Genomic DNA, 21,879 nt, shown 5'->3' on the forward strand with positions numbered 1-21,879 from the left:
CAAGAGGGCTGCAGAACATGAATGTGTATTTCCATGAATGTAGGCATTGAGGCATTTCTAACTAAAATTCCATAATGCAAAGCAATAGAGTGCATGTGGTGTGGTGGGATGGAATATAATTCACTACTGAAGAATTTTCATTAACCACTTGAGGACCAATTTTTCCTGCGCTGTGCTGGGTGGGCTCTTCAGCCCCCAGCACAGATTGTGTTGCAGGCAGGGCGATCAGACTTCCCCCCTTTTTTTCCCCACTAGGGGGATGTCCTGCTGGGGGGGGGGTCTGATCGCTACCGCCTGTTTGTGCCTAGCGGGGGGGGGGGGGGGGGGGGGGCTCCGCAGCGATATTCTGCCTCCCTCTCTTTCCCTCCCTCTCCTTCTTTGTACGGGTGGTACAGGACGGCGATCCGTCCTGTACTGTCTTTAATAGGCTGAAGCCTATCAGATGCCGGCGATCCCCAGCCAATCAGAGGCCGGGGATCGCCGATCTCCTTTACGGCGCTGCTGCCACAGCAGCGCCGTACGCTGTAAACACCGACGATTTCTTCCCCGGGTGTTTACAATTAGCCTGCAAGCCGCGAGAAGTAATTCCTTTTTTTTTTTTTTTCAGCACTAAAATTGTATCAGTAGTGTTTCCTCAGCCAGATAAATGTATTTTGCCTATTATTTACTCTTGAGGGCATCACTTCGGGCAAAATTCGCATAGGTATCATTTGCATAGGCATCAGAACTAGTTTTTGAACACTTGCAGTGGAAAAAACAGAAAGTTTGCAGTGCAAAAAACAGAGAAGAGAGGCTACATAAAATGTCTTAGTTCTTAGTTACTATATGAATCTATTTTTAACTCAACATGGGCCTGATGCAGGAAATCAGACATTGCCCGGCTCTTACTAACAGCACTGTGTACCACGAGTTATGCTGTTACTGCGATACTTGACTAGTGGGACCATTGCTAAGGTAATGTGCACTACTGATGGTAACGCTCGTTAGTAACATCTGTTACCATAGCAACAGTTATGCTAGTCAAGTACCGCGGGTCGGCTAATAGATAGAGTAACTCGTGGTACACAGTGCCATTTCTAAGGGTAATATCGGCGTACAAAATTACAGCAGTTTCATGCATCAGGCCCAGTGTCACATTTCAGTGCTGCTACGCTTTTATTAGAAAACCACTGTTCAGGTACCTTTTAAGGTGAGGTCCACATTATGTCACATTGGCAATGTGTAAATGGCCTATTTTTATGTCTAGTGTGCACCTAACCTGATAGGTTTGGCAGTTCGGAGGCCCTCTTGCATAAAAATGAGGCAAGGGTAATCACTGACACCTGCTTGTTCCCGCTCTCCGGCAGGTGATGGGTATTGACAACTTATGAAGAAACATGTTATCAGTTTAAGTGTGTGAAGGTTTTGTAAGGCTCTGGTTTGCTAATCATGTCTATGTAGTAAAACAGGAAGTGATTGCAACTTATCAGTGCCATGCAAATCGATCAGCTGATCAAACCGATCACATTTCTCCAGGAGTTCTTATGAACATCAATATTATCCAGTTGTTAGTTTACAAAACTTAAAAGCAAAATCTTAACTTTTGCTATCAATTAGCCAGTCTTTTGAAAACTATCTCCCATTTACTTGAATGAGAATCGTGGTAAAATTGCGGTAAAATTGCCACAAATTTTCAAAATCAGGGCAAAATTGCTACAAACAATTTTACTGCGAGTTTGCCTTGTTTCTTATTAAATTGAATGGGAGGGAATTTTCAAAATGTTGGCAAATTTTTTGCCAACATTTGCTGCTAGTGCATTTTCTGCTAGTGGGGTTGAGCCCTGAGTGCTCATTGTTATCTCAGCTTGGGTTAGCCAGGTCTGTTATTGTCACGTTTCCTGCTAGCAGGGTATTTGCTGATCACATTTAGTAGCATATACAAAAGGTCAGGACACAGATATGCAATGAATTAGTGTGTAATATGAACAGTGCTAAATACATATATACAAATATACCAATCGCAGTACAGAATCATCAAGCAGAATCGATATCAAACACAGTCCAGGGTCAATATACACTAAGATCAGAACCCCTACAATATTCATACATGAATACACTCTAGCTAATCTGGGACACAGAGGAGCAATAGAGCAGGGCAGAATAGGACGCAAGCCAAAGGCTCACACAGACAGACAGATTGGAATCACAGTGCAAGGCAAGATAGGATGTAAGCCAGAGGCTTACCCAGGCAGTCAGACAAAGGGGAAACACAGATCAGAGCAGAGCAAGAGAGTGGACCAACAAGCAGTAGTCACACTGACACGAGGATCTGCGAAGTGTGAAGGGAGTGGCCAGCTTAAATAGAAACCAGCAGCCTGGCCAGACACCTATTGAACAGAGACATGTGTAACCTGTGATACTCCATCTAGTGATGAACCTGTTAACTGCAGAGAACCATGAAAAGCAAACAGAGCCACCTGCTGGTGACTTGTGATGACACCAGCAGGTGAAGCAGGAAGCAACAGCGTTTGTGACAGTTATGCCCTTGTCTCTTGACATACGTTCTCCTTGATATTTATTGCCTTGCCGTAGTGATCCCAGCCTGTGAGGCTGATGTTTTGGTGAAATCCCTCCCACAGTGTGATTACACGGCCATGGTCATGACAGTTTCCTGTCAGTGAACCTCAATGCATTGTAGGAAATAATGTCTGTGTCCAAGTGCCAAGCAAGCAGCATCTCCCTCTGTGCACATTGTTAGTGGGTGTAGTTATAGATAATGGCAATTGGTGCTGTCTAGTTTGTTTTTTGCATGTCTGCCAGTAGTAAAGATGATTACCAGCCGGCTCATTGTGGAGCAAACATGGACAAATTGCACGGCAAATATCAATCTTGATCTATCTTGATCTATTTTTTAACCTCTCACTTTGTATTGATTTATTTATTTCTCCTGCTACTATTTTTTTGGGTAAAGTTCCTCTTTATAGGCAACCTAAGATGTAAGTATATTAGCCCCTTCCTGAACGCCTAACGCCGATAGACGTCAGGAAGGTGGCTCCCCCAGGACCGCCTAACGCCTATTGGCGTCAGGAGCGGTGGGCAGAGTTTAGCGGGGAATAGCAAATGAGTGGAGCTCCAACATCAGCCTGCTAGCCCACGATCGTGGCTAGCAGACTGTTAGAAATGTTTTTTTTCTTATTTCTAACGGTTATACAGCGCTGCAATCTAGCGCAGCACTGTACGGGGGACAGCTCTGTCACTAAGCTGTCCCCAGGAGAGGCTCACAAATGATTGTCTCTCATAGGGTGATGCCTATGAAAGACAATCATGCTGACTGACTCTCGGGGGGGAGGGAGGGTATAAATTAAAAAAAGCCATTTTTATTTAAAAAAAAAATATTTAAATGAATAAAAAAAATACAGCCTGCAGCAGCAATACGAGCCCACCATCAGAAAGCTCTGTTGGTGGGCAGAAAAGGAGGAGGGGATTCAGTGCTGCACACTGTTAAAGCTGCAGTTTGCTGAATTGTAAAAAATGGTCACTAGGGGCGTGTAAGTCTGTGGTCCTGAACTGGTTAAAGTTTTATACATACCTGGGGCTTCCTCCAGCTCCCTCCACGCCAGCTAAAACGTTTACAGTATATCCTTACATCTCAGGTACACTTTAAGGGCGGCACAACTAATGGACTGCCATTTTACAGAGAACACACACCAATGTTTATCTTATTTCATGTGTCACCTATGTCTAGTAACTCTGGTAAACAGAAATTAAAATCTGTGAGGCTCACGTTTTTGCAGTTATACAATCACTAATTGCACCAGCTATTCCTAAATTCAAACAAGTGCACTTTTAGCGCTCCCTAAGGAAATATACTGTGTTTCATTTTTATTTTTGATTTGTAAGATCTGAAATGATGCTTTGATAAAAGAACTTTTGCATTTACAGCCCGACAAGTAGGGATCTACGTTCTGCAAAACAATCTGTCAAGTCTTCATATTCCTGATTACCAAGGAAGCTTGCAAAACAAGTCTTATGCCTTCTACAAGTGAGTATTGTTTCTTACAGCATGGCTGCTGAGCTGAAGTTGGCATGACTATACCTCTATTGATCTGTCAGTCTGTGTATCATAGCGTAACTAGTGATTTGGATAAGAGCGGTTTCTTTTGTCCTAAGCAATGTAGCTGAATAAGTCCTAGTATATACACCGTGAAAGAACTCACAGAGTGCAGTCCAACTTGTGAGTGTGTAATATGTGAACATGTAAGATGAGTGGAGAGATACAGCAATAATGAACTCCGGGATCCTACAAAAATACCCATACACATTATAGACATTCTTGTGATTAGATTATAGCTCTTCACATAAAGGATCTGCACCATCCAGTTAAAGGGATACTGTAGGAGGGTCGGGGGGAAATGAGTTGAAGTTACCCGGGGCTTCTAATGATCCCCCACAGACATCCTGTGCCCGCGCAGCCACTCACCGATGCTCCGGCCTTTCCTCCGGTTCACTTCTGGAATTTCAGACTTTAAAGTCTGAAAACCACTGCGCCTGCGTTGCTGTGTCCTTGCTTCCCCTGATATTGGATTGTTTCTGACCTTGATTTTGCCAAATTCCTGCGTACTGCAATATTCCTGATCTCCTGTGTATGACCCTGGATTTTTACTGGACGTGAGTTTGCTCTACGAATTTGTATTTTTTTTTTTATCTGATCCTGTTGTTGACCCAGACTGTTTGGACCCAGCTTGTACTAGTTAGTGTGGTTCTGGTGATACTTCTCTCTCCCTGGCCTCAGTCCTTATGCTTTTCATGGTGAAGTCCTGGGGGGTAACTGTAGTCAGGTAGGCGTAACTCCCTCTCCTGTTCCCCCAGGGGCTTGGCTTTAGGTGAAGAGCGGTGGTAGATTGGGGCATAAGGACTGAAGGAAGGCGAGAGATCTACCAGGCCTCACACAAATCTGTTCAAGGAAATTAACAACATTTTTGACCCCTTGCAACATCCACAGACCTCAACATGATTTTTCTTTTATTATATAACCCTAAACAAAACTATATACCGGACATCACAGTTTCTAAATTTGCCAAGAACTTTTATCTTACAGTATGTTCTTTTATGTTACTCACCATTCATAAACATATTTGTAAAAGCATTATAGATAAAAAGTAAAAAAAAAAAAATAGTATACTGAGAAGGTCCCCAAATGCTGCAGATTTTGTTCAGGACCGATACTTGAGTTTGATGGCGATTCTGTTAGAATAACTAATTATAGAACTGCTTTAGACCACATTATAACAGGTAATGAAGCAGTACCATAGGGAAGCAGGTGATGTCTGTGCCATTGGGTTGGGCTACTTTTGCCGGCTGAAACTGCTATGGCTGTGCTGTCAGGTGCCAAAAAAAGATTACTGTGGAAGGCTAATGGAATTGGGGATCAGTAATAAAACCAATTAGAAAGGTAGAGATGGTGTAATGTTAAGGGTAACTTTGTTATTTGAAGGGGTAACATTAGAAATCAGGAAAGGAGTTTGCATTAGCGTAAATATTAGGAATAGGCATCAGGGGAGGTATTTTTGGCAGAAGTAGGGGTATCATTAAGAGACAATTAATGTTAGACAACAAAATAGAGGATTCATTGAGGGCTAGTTCATCTTATCAATCATCTTTAATCCCCACCCCATCTTTAGCAAGCAGCAGCAGCAATCTAATATAATATTACAGATACATCATATATACAGTAAACTTCCTGTGCTAAACGTTCGTCAGTCCCATCCTATGTGGGCAGTGGGTGGATCATAGGTGTTACCTAAATTACACATTGATCTTTGGATCATACGATTGACGCAAGACCCTCGAGTCAGACATGTCCCAACTTCCAACTGGCTTTTGGTCACTCTAACATGTACTACCATGGCATCATAATAATTGTAATCATTTTTGGGGAAAATGAGGTTGTAATCTGACTGGAAAGTCCCGATACCCATCCAGACTGGAATTGGTTGCAGTCAGATAACCTTGAATGATAGCTTAATTCCCTTCTCAAAACAATACATTTCATTAGACTGAATTTCTCTGGAATATCTCCAGGAGAACTCTGTATATAGCCTTCTTGCTGAGATTTTGTTCTGAACAAATTAGGTTTTCATACTGCAAGAACCTCACAGATTCTTACAATTTGCACTTCACCATCAGCCATGCCCCATCCACATGTCCAGTCATGCCCCTTTGACATCTTCTGCCATGGTTCCACCACACCTCCAACCATGTCTCTTTCTCTACTCCACCCATGCCCCCACACACCTCCTGTCATGCTCCTACCACATATTCAACCATGCTCCTTCCACATCTCCAGTCGTGCCCCTTTCACACCTCTTGCCCTGGTTCCTCCAAACCTCCATACATGCTACCACACCACGCCTTCTGTCATTCCCCTACCACACAACCAAACATGCTCCTTCTACACCTCCAGTCATGCCCCTTTCACACCTCTTGTCATGGTTCCTCGTCACCTCCATCCATGCCACCACAACCCCTACCACACCTGATGGCATGACCCTAACTCACATCCAACCATGCTTCTTCCAAATCTCCTGTCTTTCGCTACCATAACTGCAACCATGCCTTAACCATGCTTTCTGTTATGCACCCACCACATCTTCTGTCAAACCCCCAGCAGAGCTCCAGACACTCTGGAAAAAGCAAGAATTAATAAATTAAAGCTTCTACCAGCTGATATGCTTATAATTCCAAAGCTTCAGCGCACAGTCCACAGGATCATAATATCACCAGTGCTCGACATGAAAGAGGTGCCCATTACTTGGAGTATTATTGAGCTCACCAGATACCATACATCCTGGACTACAAGGTCTCAAAGTGGGTATGTCATTCCACAGGAATTTTCATCTGGAACATCTCCTCCATTGGCCCATATGCAATTCACTTTTTCACCTGACTTTTCTCCTAGGAGATAATATTCATCTTCGATTTAAAATGACTTTTTAGCATTTTACAATGGGAAAAGTATCAAAAAGTAGATGAAAAACTACTGTCAACATTATTTTGAGTATTTGTTTGTTTGCAGATAGTTTAAAAGTCATTTTATGACAAGTTTTGAAAATATCACCTAGGAGAAAACCCAGGTGAAAAAGTGAATTGCATATGGCCCAATGTCTCTTAATCCTTAAAGGGAACTTGAAGCGAGGAAAATTATTTAAAATAAACACATTACATAGCTGCAAATGAATATTACATACTAACCTCACCGTCAGTTCCTCTCAGAAGCTCACCATTTTCTTCTTATAGTGATCCCTTACAGTTCTGACAATATTTTGTCAGAACTGAAATATACCAGTTGCTGTCAGTTGTTTATCAGCAGCGGTCAGTTACAACTGACTGTGCAAGGTAATCTCCATGCTTCCCTATGGCTCAAGTGGGTGATTTTACAGTTTAACAGTGTGCTGACCAGGAAGTTGTTATGGGGTAATGGCCATTTTTAAAATGGAGGACGGAGAATTCCATGGATCACAGTGGACAAACAGGACACAGGAGTGGAGAAAGATCGAGGAGTAGACTACACGGAAGGTAAGTATGACCTGTGTATGGTTATTTTGACTTTTTATTTTCAGTTCAGGTTCTCTTTAAACACATAGATATACAGACATTCCAGATCAAATTGCAGGTGAACTGCAAACAAGAATATACAGTATACTCCTAAGACAAGCTCTCATGCAAGGTGTAGCTAACTTGTTAGTTTTGGTTAGCCAAGACCAAACTGCTGCTCTTTCTAGGTGCAAACAATAATTTAATGAGTGTTTCTAGCTCATTAAATTGGTTGAGACATATTTAAATACAAAATGGAATGCTAACCGTTGAAGGATGGAGGATTTTGCTGCCTGGTATGGCAAACTTGGAGGCATTTTATAAAATCTGCACCCCACAAATATAGGGGCCTCCCATACAGACATAATTTTTTGGGGAGCCACCTCTTGCAATTTATGGTGTGCATTGGGGAGGGTATAATTATCCAGAACTGAAGACTGGTTGGATATCAAGCTTGCATAAGTAGGAGTAATGACCCTACAGCTTTTTGGGGCAGATGGAGGTGGCAATAAGCCCCTTCTTCTATACAAAGGGAGGGAACTAATGCAAGTTTTCTGCATTGCACATATTTTCTTTGTGCAATCCAAATATTGAGAATACCTGATTGGTTTGACCCTCTAACACCTTGTGGTCAGGAGAGTGAAAGTTGCTTTCTCAACACAGAGCAGATCACCTAACCCAGTGATCCGCAAACTTGGCTCTCCAGCTGTTAAGGAACTGCAAGTCCCACAATGTATTGCAGGAGTCTGACAGCTACAGTCATGATTCATAAAGGCAAATGCATTGTGGGACTTGTAGTTCCTTAACAGCTGGAGAGCCAAGTTTGCAGATCACTGACCTAACCCACCAACCTCATCCTTCTGCTGCTTAGAGACTAAGCAGCCTTTTTAACTTCCTCTCCAGTTTCTCCTTGAGCAGTGACAATAAAGGATTTCCCACATGCTCCCCAGTGTGTCTGTAAAAGCCATGTGTAATGCACATCAACCTGCCCTGCCCTCAATCAGAGGTATAACTACAGAAGAGCAGCCCCTACAACCACAGGGGGCACAGAGCTGTGAGAGGGCCACAACTACTACTTCACTCCCTCTGGTAAAGGGGTTTATTCTTCAGATCAGATATTTTTATAGCTACACTTGTCATGGCCGTGAAGATTACAGTGTCCACACTTGTTTTATGACCCTTGCAAGACCCTTGCAAGATTGGTAAGAATGGATTTATTTTTTTCTAGTTTTTGTATTTGTTTTTTTTACAAGCTAAGTAGGGACAGAATCTCTGCAGTCTCTATAATTTCTCTGCAGCAAAGGGGAGGAGGTTGGTAGGATCAGTGCTTTGTACACAGGAAAAGACTAGCTGCTGCCCTCTCCCAGATCCTTCCTGGCTACTATGTGGGTGATAATTGTATTGGGGAGGAGTTTAAAGCACATCTATCTAATAAAACTGCACTATCATGTCAAAACGTAATGGTGCTACAGGAGCCAACGAGTCAGGTACGTTTAATATATTTACTACCAGAGAGAGCACAAACATGCAAAACAAAAAGCTGCATGACACATGCCCCCCCCCCCCCCCCCCCCAAAAAAGTGCCCCCACCACCACCACAAATCAGTCAACTAGTACTATAAGGGGGTAGCACACGTCAACAATACACAATCAGAGGTTTTCAGCTCTATTTAGAGTGGCAACATCAGGAGGAATATATTATAATTGCTTCATTGATCAGGTCAAGTGATAATTTGGGACTGATTTACTGTATTCATGATCAACACACACAATCGGGCAAGCACCATCACTCACAAAATCAATTATCAAGTATAATAATATTTGAGTGTGCAAAGGAACTGTTAGCAAACAGAAATGAACAAGAAACAGAAGTTCCCTGAAAAACTGCACCACTCAGACAATGTATATCAGTATAATCACATCTTTATTCAAAAACATAGATAAAAACACTTAAAAACAATGACGGGTAGCCATGCTGAATATAAAGCTAATCAACAATGATACATACAGGAGTGTAAAAAACACATATATAAATCCTTGGCTGATTAATCCATACAAATTACTGACCACTAAAATAAACACAGTAGAACAGATGGCATAATTTAATGAATATAAAGATCACATGGCCATCCAGACAACCAATCAATATAAAGGCTATAGCAGCAGAGTGTTAAAGTACAAAACCACACAATAAATAGTGAACCATGAACAGTGCAGAGAAGGTCCAGTATATGGACAGAAAAGACACAAGACAACAATAGGTGCAAACAGTAAGGAGAAATAAAGTGCAAAATAGTGCATAAGACAGTGTCTGAACACTGACAGAAAGTGCTGCTGCTTACCGATACTGAGGTCAGTAAAGGAAATGGGGCATAGCGTCCGCCTCTTGCCGTCGCGATTCGCCGCTCTCTGAAGTCTGGCGGCTTCCACTGGGCATAAAAACAACTAAGCGTACTCGGCTATTATATCGAAGACCCCAGTAAAGTGGACAGGGCCGGGGGACGTCACCTACATCATCGTGTGCGCGGCCACGCACAATCAGGGAACCTCGGCAGCGCTAGAGCAGCGCTACGTCACTTCCCCTCCCTGACCTAAAGGATTGTGGGTCCTGTAGTTTGCAGAGCAAAAAATACAAAGGGAAATTGAATAAAAGAGGAAAGAGTGGCTACAAATAGCTGATTAATATAAGTGTCATATTTACTTATAAAAACAAGGCTCAAGACAAATAGCATCTGATGTATACAGATCATACAGCGGCATTCCAGAATATAATTTATAAACAGTTGAATGTGGAATACATGACATTGCTGCCATCTAGTGGCAAGAAAGTGTATATACTTCCAAATATGTCAATAGAAAGACAAAGTCAGTACAAAGGTAATCACATCTTATATTAACACCGACAGGAGGTCAAGAGAATCTTCGGAGACTGTCGGAGAATCCCACAGAAGATGAACTGCTGGTCTTCATTCATATTTCAAAGGTGTAGGTGGATATATCCCACAGGTACAAGAAGCATAAGGGACAAAGACAACCAAATCTAAGAGACACAAAAACATAGATGTCAATAAATCATTCTATCAACTCAGATACTGACCTGAGCACTCCAGAGATAAAGTCTCAGACTACAGCCGCTCACATATCCCGTGTCCCTAGGTGTATATCTACTCATTGTTTTTTATATATTAGAAGGACATGCAAACAGGAGAAATTGACACTTAAAAAAGAGGTCCCCTCTACCGCATGTGTGTGTATTGCATCACATTGGGCTCTATTCATAAAAGGTTACCGCAAGTTTTCCACTCAAAACAGCGGATTTTCCCGTCCATTTAGCAAAGTGGGCATTCATAAAAGCTGTTCCCGCATGAAAATCTACAATCCCCAGCAGAGCGAGACATTTCCGCCTTCTCCAGTGTTTTTCTAGATTTATCTAGAAAAAAGTAACAAAATGGCCATTCAAAAAGTTTAGAGGAAGCGGTATGTGGACGGGAAATACCGCTTCCTCTGATTTTGCGGATTACATACAAGTGAATGGGACAGACCTCCCAGAGAGAGCAGTGCACGGAGGGACTCTGCCGGCTGAAGTGTTTCCGCATGCCTTCCGACAGCTTACCGCCAGCCTTCAGCGGGAGATCTCCGCACTTGCATCACAGATGGCAACATTTTTATGAATTACCACCCAGAAGTCTAAAATACTGCTGCGGTATTTTCCCTCCAGGAGTTTTTTCGCCACAAATGTTTTATGAATAGAGCCCTTTGTCTTTCTATTGACATATTTGGAAGTATATACACTTTCTTGCCACTAGATGGCAGCAATGTCATGTATTCCACATTCAACTGTTTATAAATTATATTCTGGAATGCCGCTGTATGATCTGTATACATCAGATGGTATTTGTCTTGAGCCTTGTTTTTATAAGTAAATATGACACTTATATTAATCAGCTATTTGTAGCCACTCTTTTCTCTTTTATTCAATTTCCCTTTGTATTTTTTGCTCTGCAAACTACAGGACCCACAATCCTTTAGGTCAGGGAGGGGAAGTGACGTAGCGCTGCTCTAGCGCTGCCGAGGTTCCCTGATTGTGCGTGGCGCGCACACGATGATGTAGGTGACGTCCCCCGGCCCTGTCCACTTTACTGGGGTCTTCGATATAATAGCCGAGTACGCTTAGTTGTTTTTATGCCCAGTGGAAGCCGCCAGACTTCAGAGAGCGGCGAATCGCGATGGCAAGAGGCGGACGCTATGCCCCATTTCCTTTACTGACCTCAGTATCGGTAAGCAGCAGCACTTTCTGTCAGTGTTCAGACACTGTCTTATGCACTATTTTGCACTTTATTTCTCCTTACTGTTTGCACCTATTGTTGTCTTGTGTCTTTTCTGTCCATATACTGGACCTTCTCTGCACTGTTCATGGTTCACTATTTATTGTGTGGTTTTGTACTTTAACACTCTGCTGCTATAGCCTTTATATTGATTGGTTGTCTGGATGGCCATGTGATCTTTATATTCATTAAATTATGCCATCTGTTCTACTGTGTTTATTTTAGTGGTCAGTAATTTGTATGGATTAATCAGCCATGGATTTATATATGTGTTTTTTACACTCCTGTATGTATCATTGTTGATTGGCTTTATATTCAGCATGGCTACCCGTCATTGTTTTTAAGTGTTTTTATCTATGAGAGTACAGGTTCAGGTCCTTCCTTCACTCTGGAGGGGAGGTTGCCTTTTTCTGTTAAAAAAGAGAAGACCAGGAGCCCAATAGTGCAGTATCGTTATTCCCGCCAGATGGCTAAAACACTTTATGAGATATATACTCACAAACACGGGTTACAGTACCGCAACCACCGATTAGGCATGCGAGAAAAAAACGTTCCCGCTCGGTGTCCCGGATTCTGCAGGAGCCGGGCGGTCGCACCCCTCTTCAGGTCCTCTCTCAGTGATGGAAGCTGGTCCACCGTGGACGAGGTTGACACCTCCGTAGGAGGTGTGTGGTAACTGGGGTAGTGTTGTGAGGAGGCGCCCAAATGTATGTATAGTATGAGAGCTAAAACTCTTAACATATAAAAAGAAACAAGAGGTATCTTACCTCTCTGAAGGACTCACAACCTTTCCCCAGACCGTATGCAGCACGGGCGCCGTGGAAAAACCTTTTTCCACGGCGCCCGTGCTGCATACGGTCTAGGGAAAGGTTGACTGTTTTTTAATGACCTGAGGAAGTGGGCTTCGTCCCGTGAAACGCGTTGTCAACAGTAATACCGCTAATTTTAAATAAAGGCTCCCTGATTACCACTCTTGTGAGTCCTTCAGAGAGGTAAGATACCTCTTGTTTCTTTTTATATGTTAAGAGTTTTAGCTCTCATACTATATATACATTTGGGCGCCTCCTCACACAACACTACCCCTGTTTTTATCTATGTTTTTGAATAAATATGTGATTATACTGATATGCATTGTCTGAGTGGTGCAGTTTTTCAGGGAACTTCTGTTTCTTGTTCATTTCTGATTTACTGTATTCAAGATAAAAGTACACTTGAATTCTTACAGATGTGCAATCATTAACAAGATACCTTTTCTGTGCTGTTTTCCAGCTTGGCTATAACCGATGTCCAGCTGCCCAGTTCACAGATCTCACTTGATGGTGGTTTGAAGGTTTCTATCGGTCATGCTGCCCTTACCATGCATGGAAGATGGAAAATTGATGATTTTTTTGAGTAAGATATGCCAATAATAAATATGAATGCTTTTCTTTATTAGAAATATATCATTAGGATTGTTTTGAAAAATGAAGCTTTATAGAAAGGAATTTTGTATTTTTTTTTACTGTAGTTTTTACATAATGTCAACACAAAGGATGCTGTAGAAGGGAGTAAGGCGTCAATTCATTAAACATTACTGCATTCGGTAATGCTGAAAACAGCTGAGTTTATGGACCATTTAGTAAAATGTAAATTCATCAAAGGTGTTATCCCATGGCAAGCTGAAATTACTGAGCAATGAGGTAAATTACCGACTTGTGCGATAAACACCTCCAACACTGGCAAACATGAGTTCACATGACAGGCGGGGGCCTCCGAGCTCTGCCACAGTTCGGGACCCCCAAACCTGCATGCAATACAAACAATGGGAGAGCAGATGAGTCACCTCACCACCAGGGACTCACCCCCACTACCCCCTCAACTTACCAAACACAAGGGGAACAAATGCTCACTCCTAGACAACACTCCGCTACTTATAGAGCCTGCATACTGCCAGTCAGCCAATAAGTGCAAATAACTCACACCTAGTCGGCAATACTTAATTGAGCAAAGGCTGAGCAATTCAGCCATATGCAGGAGAGGGTTCAGTCGCATAAGATAATACACCATATGACCAGCAGGGGCACTTAAAGAAATTCCCTCTCATTCGCCCCCTCCTAACTAAACTGCATAGGAACTGCAAAAGAAGTTTAAACCAAGCAAACACGAGTTCACATGACAGGTGGGGGCCACGAGCTGTCAGCAAATGTCAATTCATGAAAATCGGAGCATGCGGTAAAGCCCAGGGACATGTTCCCCAATTACTATAGCTCTTATCTGTCAAAAAACAGCTTTGAATGCCTTCCGTGAGGATATCCCCATGACGGACAGGAGCACAGAGCTAGGAACAGCCCCTGTCTCCTGCAAGTCACTGTGATAGGATCCGAAGCCTTCTACGGAGGGTCCAGCTTTTCTACTCCCCTAGGCAGCGAGCAGAGAGTTCAGAAACAAAAGAGGTTTCCCCTGCCTCCCTTCAGATGTTTAACCTTTTAGGTTTCTGTTTAAAAATGCAGAGGAGCTAGTGGGGAAATCACCTAAGCACAGCATGTGTTCAGTCTTTTGGAGTTCATGTAAGCTGTGGCAGTTAAATAAAATGCTAAAAAAGACTGATAGACAGATTCCGAGCAAGCAGAGACAGAATAACAAACATGTACGGTACATTCTAAAGGGATGTGGGGATGCCTCTGACTATTGTAATGCCCTCACTGTATGGAACAGCTTGTAACAACACAGAGACAGCTCCACAGTTACTGAACAGGTTTTTATGAGTTGAAGCAAAGTATTTTTGGTAATTTTCGAACTTCTACCGCACCTGTGAAAATACTGAATGTGCTTTTTTTTACAGATTTTTTTTTAATCATACAGCATTTGATGAATTGACGCCTAAGGCTTTGTTCCTACCTAAGCGTAATACAGACATGTTTTGTTCGTTTTACCATAACGCAAACCAGACAGTGAACGGTTCCCATTTAATAAATAGGACTGACAATTCAACCAATTTTGGGCCAAAGCAAGATGGAAAATCTCCAGCCGACGTGGTCGATTTGGTGCGCGGTGGTAATGGCATGTGATATCGGGATGAGCAATATTTAACGACAGAGACCCTGTTTACTCCCTCCCAAATGCTCTTGAGCCCCACCCCCCAGTGCCTGTGCATTAAAATCTCACCTGTCCAGCTGCCGCCTCAAGTTGTCAGACTGCTTTTAACTCGTGGCAGCCACGTGGGTCATGAATACAGATGAAGGAACAGCTAGACAGCTGGAGATTTTAATGCTTGGGCACCATGAGGCTGAAACCCCAGAGATTTCATGCTGAAATTAATCTGAAATTGGCCTGCGGTGTATGGGCAGCTAACAGATTTCTCTTGGATCGGTCCTGGCAGTTGGCTCAGGGGCCTTGGGGGTTATTTGGAAGGGGGCATCAGTGGGGCCTCCCAAATTACTTTTGCCACAGGCCCCATTGTAGCTAGACCTGGCCCTGCTTCCCATCAATCTTCTGCTGGTTTTGCCTTTAACTCACTCTCTTGTTCCTGTCCCACCTACATTTCTGATATTGTATAAAAATACTTGAATAGCACCTGCAACTAGCATTTATTGTTCAGCGTTGTGTAATATGGTTGTGCCGATGCTGCATGTTGGAAGAGTTTTACCTCTCAGAAAGCAGAAAATATTTACACGTATGCTTTGTCCTGTACACAGACTGTACACAGGCTTTATTGATTTAAAGGCCATGGAAGTATCCATTTCTGCAGCTCTGAGCTTTGGAAGTGATGGTGCCGGCAGGCCAGTAGTGACCACCTCCAGCTGCAGTGCTAACATTGGGAGCATGCCCGTGGATTTTACTCCATCTACCTTAGAGTAAGTCAAAGTCTTTTCTTTCCAGCGATGACTTTTATCTTGTGTTTTTCTCTGGCCTAGATTTACCATAAGGCTCTGTGGCTGCTGCCTGCAGGCGCCTGATAATAGAAAGGTAGCTCACTCTGCTCCTTGAGTGCTTCCCTTCCTCCTTCCCTATGCAAAGCTCTGAGCAGAGTATAAATGAGGGGTTACTCACTTGGCTCACAGCATTCCACTGCCAAAATCTCCCTTCAGTCGGGGGCAACTTAATACTGAGGGTACACGTATGCTAATAGTGAGGGTACACGTATGCTTTGTCCTGTACACAGACTGTACACAGGCTTTATTGATTTGAAGGCCATGGAAGTATCCATTTCTGCAGCTGTACACAGTGGGACAGGCTACTGGCTACTTAATACGAAGCTACCTGTAGCTACCTCTAACAGGCGAAGGAAGTTAGAGAGAAGTGACAGCTGAGACAGCCAGCACACTTTGGGTGCAGTTTGGAGGGGTTTGTAGATTCATGGAGGGTGAAGTCTAAGGTGCCAAGACATCTGTGCCTACTGTACAGGTGCCCTTTAGTATTAGGTAGCCAGCAGAACCCCAGTATTAAGTAGATAGAGGTGCCCCTGACTGAAGGGAGATCTTGTCAGTGAAATTCCGAAAGCTGGGTGAGTAAATCAATATTAAGTAGCTAGAGGTGCCCCCAAGTATTAGGTAGCTAGAGAAACCTCAGCTAGAGATGTTCCTGACTGAAACAAGATCTTGTCAGTGGAATGCTGAGAGTAGGTTGAGTAACCTCTCATTTACACTCTCATCAGGACTTAGGAAAGGAAGGAGGGAGGCACTTGGGAAGGGGAGTGACAAGCAGACACTGAAACTGTCTATTCAAATAAATACAAATTTATTAGCATACTCCCAAAAAAAAGGGGAACCGCAACGCGTTTCGCAGGCCTAAACCCACTTCCTCAGGCAATAAAAGTTGGGAGCATACAACTTCAGTGATTCCAGTATACACCTGGCACCTCTGTTCATACTACATTATATTGGGCTCTCTGTTTCTCCCTTCTTTCTCTACAGCGCCTTATGGTAAATCGAAAGGTGTAAAACAGCACCCTTTCTTCCTCAGGAAAATTTTCCTGAGGAAGAAAGTGTGCTGTTTTACCCCTTTTGAAACTCTACAATAAATTCCTAACTTACACGCACAGACTGTGTCCCTCACTACTGCTAGCCATCTTTCCCTCTCTGTATCAATGTAGTCAGCAAACGAGTGCCCACAAAGTGCAGGATCCACTCACCACTGATCTAGCCACGGTGCCTCCACAGACACTACTGCTACACAGGGGAGATCACACCAGCACAGCCCCAGCCTGCTTCACAGAGCAGCTTTCGGAGTGTGGTCAGCTCGTGACTGATAGAGGCAGGGGTGAATGGAGGAGCAGCAGGAGCAGATGGATTCCACTATACAAAGGACACTAGTGATAAGCCTGGTCCCTAGCTCAAAGGGACAAAAGTGCTCCAGTTGGAATATCCATAAGGGTATTACCAGCACATCCTAAAGGTGAGATCTGTCCTCGGCCAGCTGGCCATATTGATATATACACATTTTGAGTGCACTCTCTCTCTCTCTTTGTTGTCTAGCACAGAGGATAGGCACAGAGAGATGCACAAAGGATGGGCACACAGAGAGATGCACAAAGGATGAGACACTGAAAGACGCACAGAGGATAGGACAGAGAGAGATGCACAGAGGATAGACCGGCCAAGTGTCAAGGCTTCTCCGTGGCACTAAAGATTTGCAGCCTCTCTCACGGCATCACGGGGCACAGGTCAAATGTCCCGGCCTCTTCACAGAGCAGGAGAGTTTGCAGTTAACCGTTTCACTGCCCAGAGTCTTTGCAGAGAACACTAAAATACATGCATCCATGCATCACATCACACTCTGCAGCCTTGCTTCACGCTGAACTTCATCAGCAGCACAACAACATAAAACTCAGCAGGAATGTCTTTGAAGTTGATAGAGAGTGAGAGATAGCGATCTCTACCCTGGCTATCTGGTTACAGAGCATCTGAATAGTGAGATGGATATCTTATCTTTCAATATGCTTGTGAAGTGATAGACATCCTGTATGGATCAATCATTAAGCAAAGCCAGCATTTATTCGTTCACATATTTTTGTTCTCATCTTGTAGCTGGTTAACAAACTTCTTTCAACAAACAACTTTGCCAACTCTAAGAGGAGATCTGCAAAAGCTGGTATGTTACCTAACTTTGTTATGTAGTCTTATATTTGGCCTCTACAGTTTTCACCATATAATAGGAACTGTAAGGTGGAAATTAACTCACCACAAGTGTGAGGCTGATGTCAGGTTTGTCAGGGAAACCCCAGTTCTCAGAGAGGAAAAAGCCCTGCAGCCAATGGAAATCTAGTTGAAAAGGTGACACCACTCCCACTCTGTAGGCCTAATTAAAGGGGAACTGAAGAGAGAGGTATATGGAGGCTGCCATGTTTATTTCCTTTTAAGCAATACCAGTTGCCTGGCAGCCCTGCTGATCCTCTGCCTCTAATACTATTAGCCATAGCCCCTGAACAAGCATGCAGCAGATCAGGTGTTTCAGACTTTAAAGTCAGATCTGACAAGACTAGCTGCATGTTTGTTTCTGGTGTTATTCAGATACTACCGCAGGGAAATAGACCAGCAGGGCTGCCAGGCAACTGGTATTGATTAAAAGGAAATAAATATGGCAGCCTCCGTATACCTCTTACTTCAGTTCCCCTTTAAAATTTGGCCTACTGATGCACAGCCTTGTGGGTAATGACATCACATGCAGCTCATTCCTTATTTGCATAAGCTGATATTAAAGGCTGGATATCTCAGCAACCATATCTCCTTCACCCCCTCTTCCCCCACAAACTACCACTATGCCAAAGTGCAGCCTCCCAGCCCCACTGGTTCACAAGGTAGATGCAATATACCCTATAAGCATTGTGTGATGTCACCCGCAGGGAGATGGATCATGGAGCTCTCTTCCTTGGGTAGCGTCGATGGATCCATCTTCCTGGGTCGTTGCAATGGGTATGTAGCTTATCTCAGGAACCAGCAGGACAGGGGGGCTGCAATTTGGCACATAATTAGCTCCGGGGTTCCCCCCACCCTCAAAATTTGAGCATTATTGAAGCTATGAGTGAGAGATATCGAGCCTTTAATATCAGTACAGTAGCACAATATAGTACTGTAGACTTAGAAGGTTCAGACACAGCATCGGCATAGCAACCTAATGGATAGAAGAGAAATGGCAGCAGCAGAACCAGATCAGACACAGCACTGACATAGCAGCTTAGTGGATAGAAGAGAAATGGCAGCAGCAGAACAGGATCAGAATGACATAGCAGCCAAGTGAGAGTCTACTTCATTCTGAAAATTGTGGCAACATTTTTCTGTGTGAAACAGGGCCCTAAGCAATCTGGATAAACTTGGGTATCTATATAGGGAAAAAAAGGACATGTCTGCAACTTAGGGGATAAAAAAAAACCCCTCTAGCTCTGCATGCCAGTAGTAAACAGGATTCCTCCCATGCTGTGTGAGGCACTTTTTCTTTACAACACTGACAGGGTAAGATGATTATTTTTTTTTAGAGTTTCAGCTGGTAGAGCACTAGCTGTACTCGGATTTAGGGCGGCCAGCAGGTGGCAAGGAGGCAGCTGCAAACTTTTCTTCAAGCTGCAACCGCCATACTACATCTACAAGGCCGAGTGGAGATGGTGCCTCCCCACATGCTCTTTCGAGTGGTTGCCTCCTGTGCAACCTAGCCTTGTAAGTAGAGATGATCACGAAATGAGTAATCAAGTAAAGGTTATACTTACAAGTAGGGATGGTCAATGAGATGCAAATGTTTCAGAGTTGATACAAATTCTTATGCAGCTTGAAAATGGACCAGTTAATTTAAACCTGGGTTTGAATTGATTGTTCTGTTTTCAAAATCCATACATTTGCATAAACATTTGCATAATTTTGAAAAAATTTGCATCTCATTGATCATCCTTACTTGTAAGTACAACCTTTATTTGATTACTCATTTCTTGGTAACCTTATGATTATACACTAGATGGAGCCCCCATCCCGGTGTCCCTGTGTTCTTTTCTTTACAAGTCTGAATTTTCTTCTAAATCATTTTTTATCTTCTGTTTAAAATAACTTTCCAACTCTCTGCCATCAAAAAAGTACCAAAATGTAGGTGAAAAAGCACTGCCAAAACTATTATGAGTATTCTCAGGATGCGCACGGCTTGGGGCTGCGCTTCTGCAGTAGCCAACGACTGGCCAGCTTTGCTCATTGACTAAATGGGTTCATTGACTAAATAGAGGCCTAGATCTACTAGTATAAAAACATTTATATAAACCTGTATTAATCAACATGCACTATTGTCCCCAAAATTACTGATGCCGTTTTCTTCACAAATAGTTTAATAGCTAGAGCAAAATATCTGGTCCACATCTTCTATGCTACCTTTAGCTAGAGCAGCGCTGTCCAACTGGTGGCCCGCCAGGCCTCCAGCTGCGGCCCGCTCGTCTCCCTGAGTTGCAGGCATGGCTTCCGCTATCTCTTCAGTCGCCGCGATCTGTGAGGTCTGAGCTGAGGCAGCGCCAGCGGGGACACGGGAGAGGACAGCGCTGATGAAAGGTAACGGGGACTGGACACCTCGCTATGTAACTTGGGGGGCACCTGTCTCTAACTTGGCGGGCACATATCACTATCTAGCTGGGGGGCACCTGTCACTATCTAACTTGGGGGGCACCTGTCTCTAACTTGGGGGGCACATGTCACTATCTAGCTGGGGGGCACCTGTCACTATATAACTTGGGGGGCACATGTCACTATCTAGCTGGGGGGCACCTGTCACTATCTAACTTGGGGGGCACCTGTCTCTATCTAACTTGGGGGGCACCTGTCTCTAACTTGGGGGGCACATGTCACTATCTAGCTGGGGGGCACCTGTCACTATCTAACTTGGGGGGCACCTGTCTCTAACTTGGGGGGCACATGTCACTATCTAGCTGGGGGGCACCTGTCACTATCTAGCTGGGGGGCACCTGTCACTATCTAACTTGGGGGGTACCTGTCACTATCTAACTTGGGGGGTACCTGTCACTATCTAACTTGGGGGGTACCTGTCACTATCTAACTTGGGGGGCACCTGTCACTATCTAACTGGGGGGCACCTGTCACTACCTCAACTGGGGGGACACCTGTCACTAACTGGGGGGCACCTGTCACTACCTCAGCTGGCCACACCACAGCATCACCGCCAGCCCGGCCACAGCATCACCGCAAGGCCTTTCAGCCCACACAGCATCCCCAATCCAGCCAAAAACACTATTGCCAGGCACAGCAGCCAGTAGAGGAGAATTTAAAAGCCAGGTAAGAGGTGTCAACCATATTAAGGGGGCATTCTGCCTATTTATGTGAAATGCTGTCTATTTATGTGCCTTATGATTGCTGAATTTGTCTTCTTGGGTGCCTCATGATTTGTTGGGGGCATCATGATTGCTGAATTTGTCTTGTTGGGGGCCTCAAGATTGCTGAATGTGTCTTGTTGGGAGCCTCATGATTTGTTGGGGGCCTCATGATTGCTAAACTTGTCTTGTTGGGGGCATCATGATTGCTGTTGCCACTTTGCGATAAAGTGAGTTTTGGGTTGCAGTTTGGGCACTCGGCTTCCAAAAGGTTTGCCACCACTGTCCTGATCTAATGTCCCACATTGCTAACTTCATGTAAATTTGTCTCCACCCGTGCTGCCAATCTAATTGTCCTTTAATTGCATTTTTTTTTGGGGGGGGGGGGGGTGCTGCGGCTCCAGCAAGAACCTTCGGCCCTCCACCATGAGGTCAGAAAAAAATGGCCCTCCATGCCCATGAAGTTGGACAGCACTGAGCTAGAGCAAGACAAATAATTAGATTCTTTGAAGTTACATATCAGAAATAAAATATGTAATCTTAAATTATCCCAATTACCTGGCTGTCCCTAGCTTTCAATTAGCACACCTGAAAAGGAAAAAAGCAAGTGGTTAGTGTGGTCAGAACACATGATCCACATACCTGTTCTGGGTTAGTGGTGTAAAACATTGGAAGCATAGGGCCAGGGGGATAGCCAGGCAATTAGCATTGTTT

The 21,879-nt window shown here is 43.7% G+C and overlaps 2 protein-coding genes across 18 annotated transcripts in view; one reads left to right on the forward strand and one right to left on the reverse strand.

Annotated features, from left to right (window-relative positions):
* The window catches only part of LOC137542461 (bactericidal permeability-increasing protein-like), a 353,798-nt gene that overhangs the window by 315,788 nt on the left and 16,131 nt on the right, over positions 1-21,879 (reverse strand). For 5 of the 16 annotated variants that reach the window (XM_068264385.1, XM_068264375.1, XM_068264378.1 and 2 more), the window contains exon 2: positions 13,146-13,243. The exons of 6 other annotated variants lie outside the window; for them this stretch is intronic. The gene's annotated coding sequence lies outside the window, so the exon portion shown is untranslated. Of the gene's footprint in view, positions 1-13,145; positions 13,249-18,056; positions 18,120-21,723; positions 21,754-21,879 lie in introns of all 16 variants that reach the window. 5 more of the 16 variants (XM_068264380.1, XM_068264377.1, XM_068264388.1 and 2 more) reach the window with 3 other exon arrangements.
* The window catches only part of LOC137542462 (bactericidal permeability-increasing protein-like), a 49,792-nt gene continuing 43,563 nt past the window's right edge, over positions 15,651-21,879 (forward strand). For both annotated transcript variants that reach the window (XM_068264390.1, XM_068264391.1), the window contains exons 1-2: positions 15,651-15,730; positions 17,903-17,966. In XM_068264390.1, the coding sequence (XP_068120491.1) occupies positions 15,699-15,730; positions 17,903-17,966 (96 nt within the window). In that variant the 5' untranslated portion in view covers positions 15,651-15,698. The remainder of the gene's footprint in view (positions 15,731-17,902; positions 17,967-21,879) is intronic.

This window comes from Hyperolius riggenbachi, chromosome 12, assembly GCF_040937935.1.
Source record: "Hyperolius riggenbachi isolate aHypRig1 chromosome 12, aHypRig1.pri, whole genome shotgun sequence".
NCBI lineage: Eukaryota > Metazoa > Chordata > Amphibia > Anura > Hyperoliidae > Hyperolius > Hyperolius riggenbachi.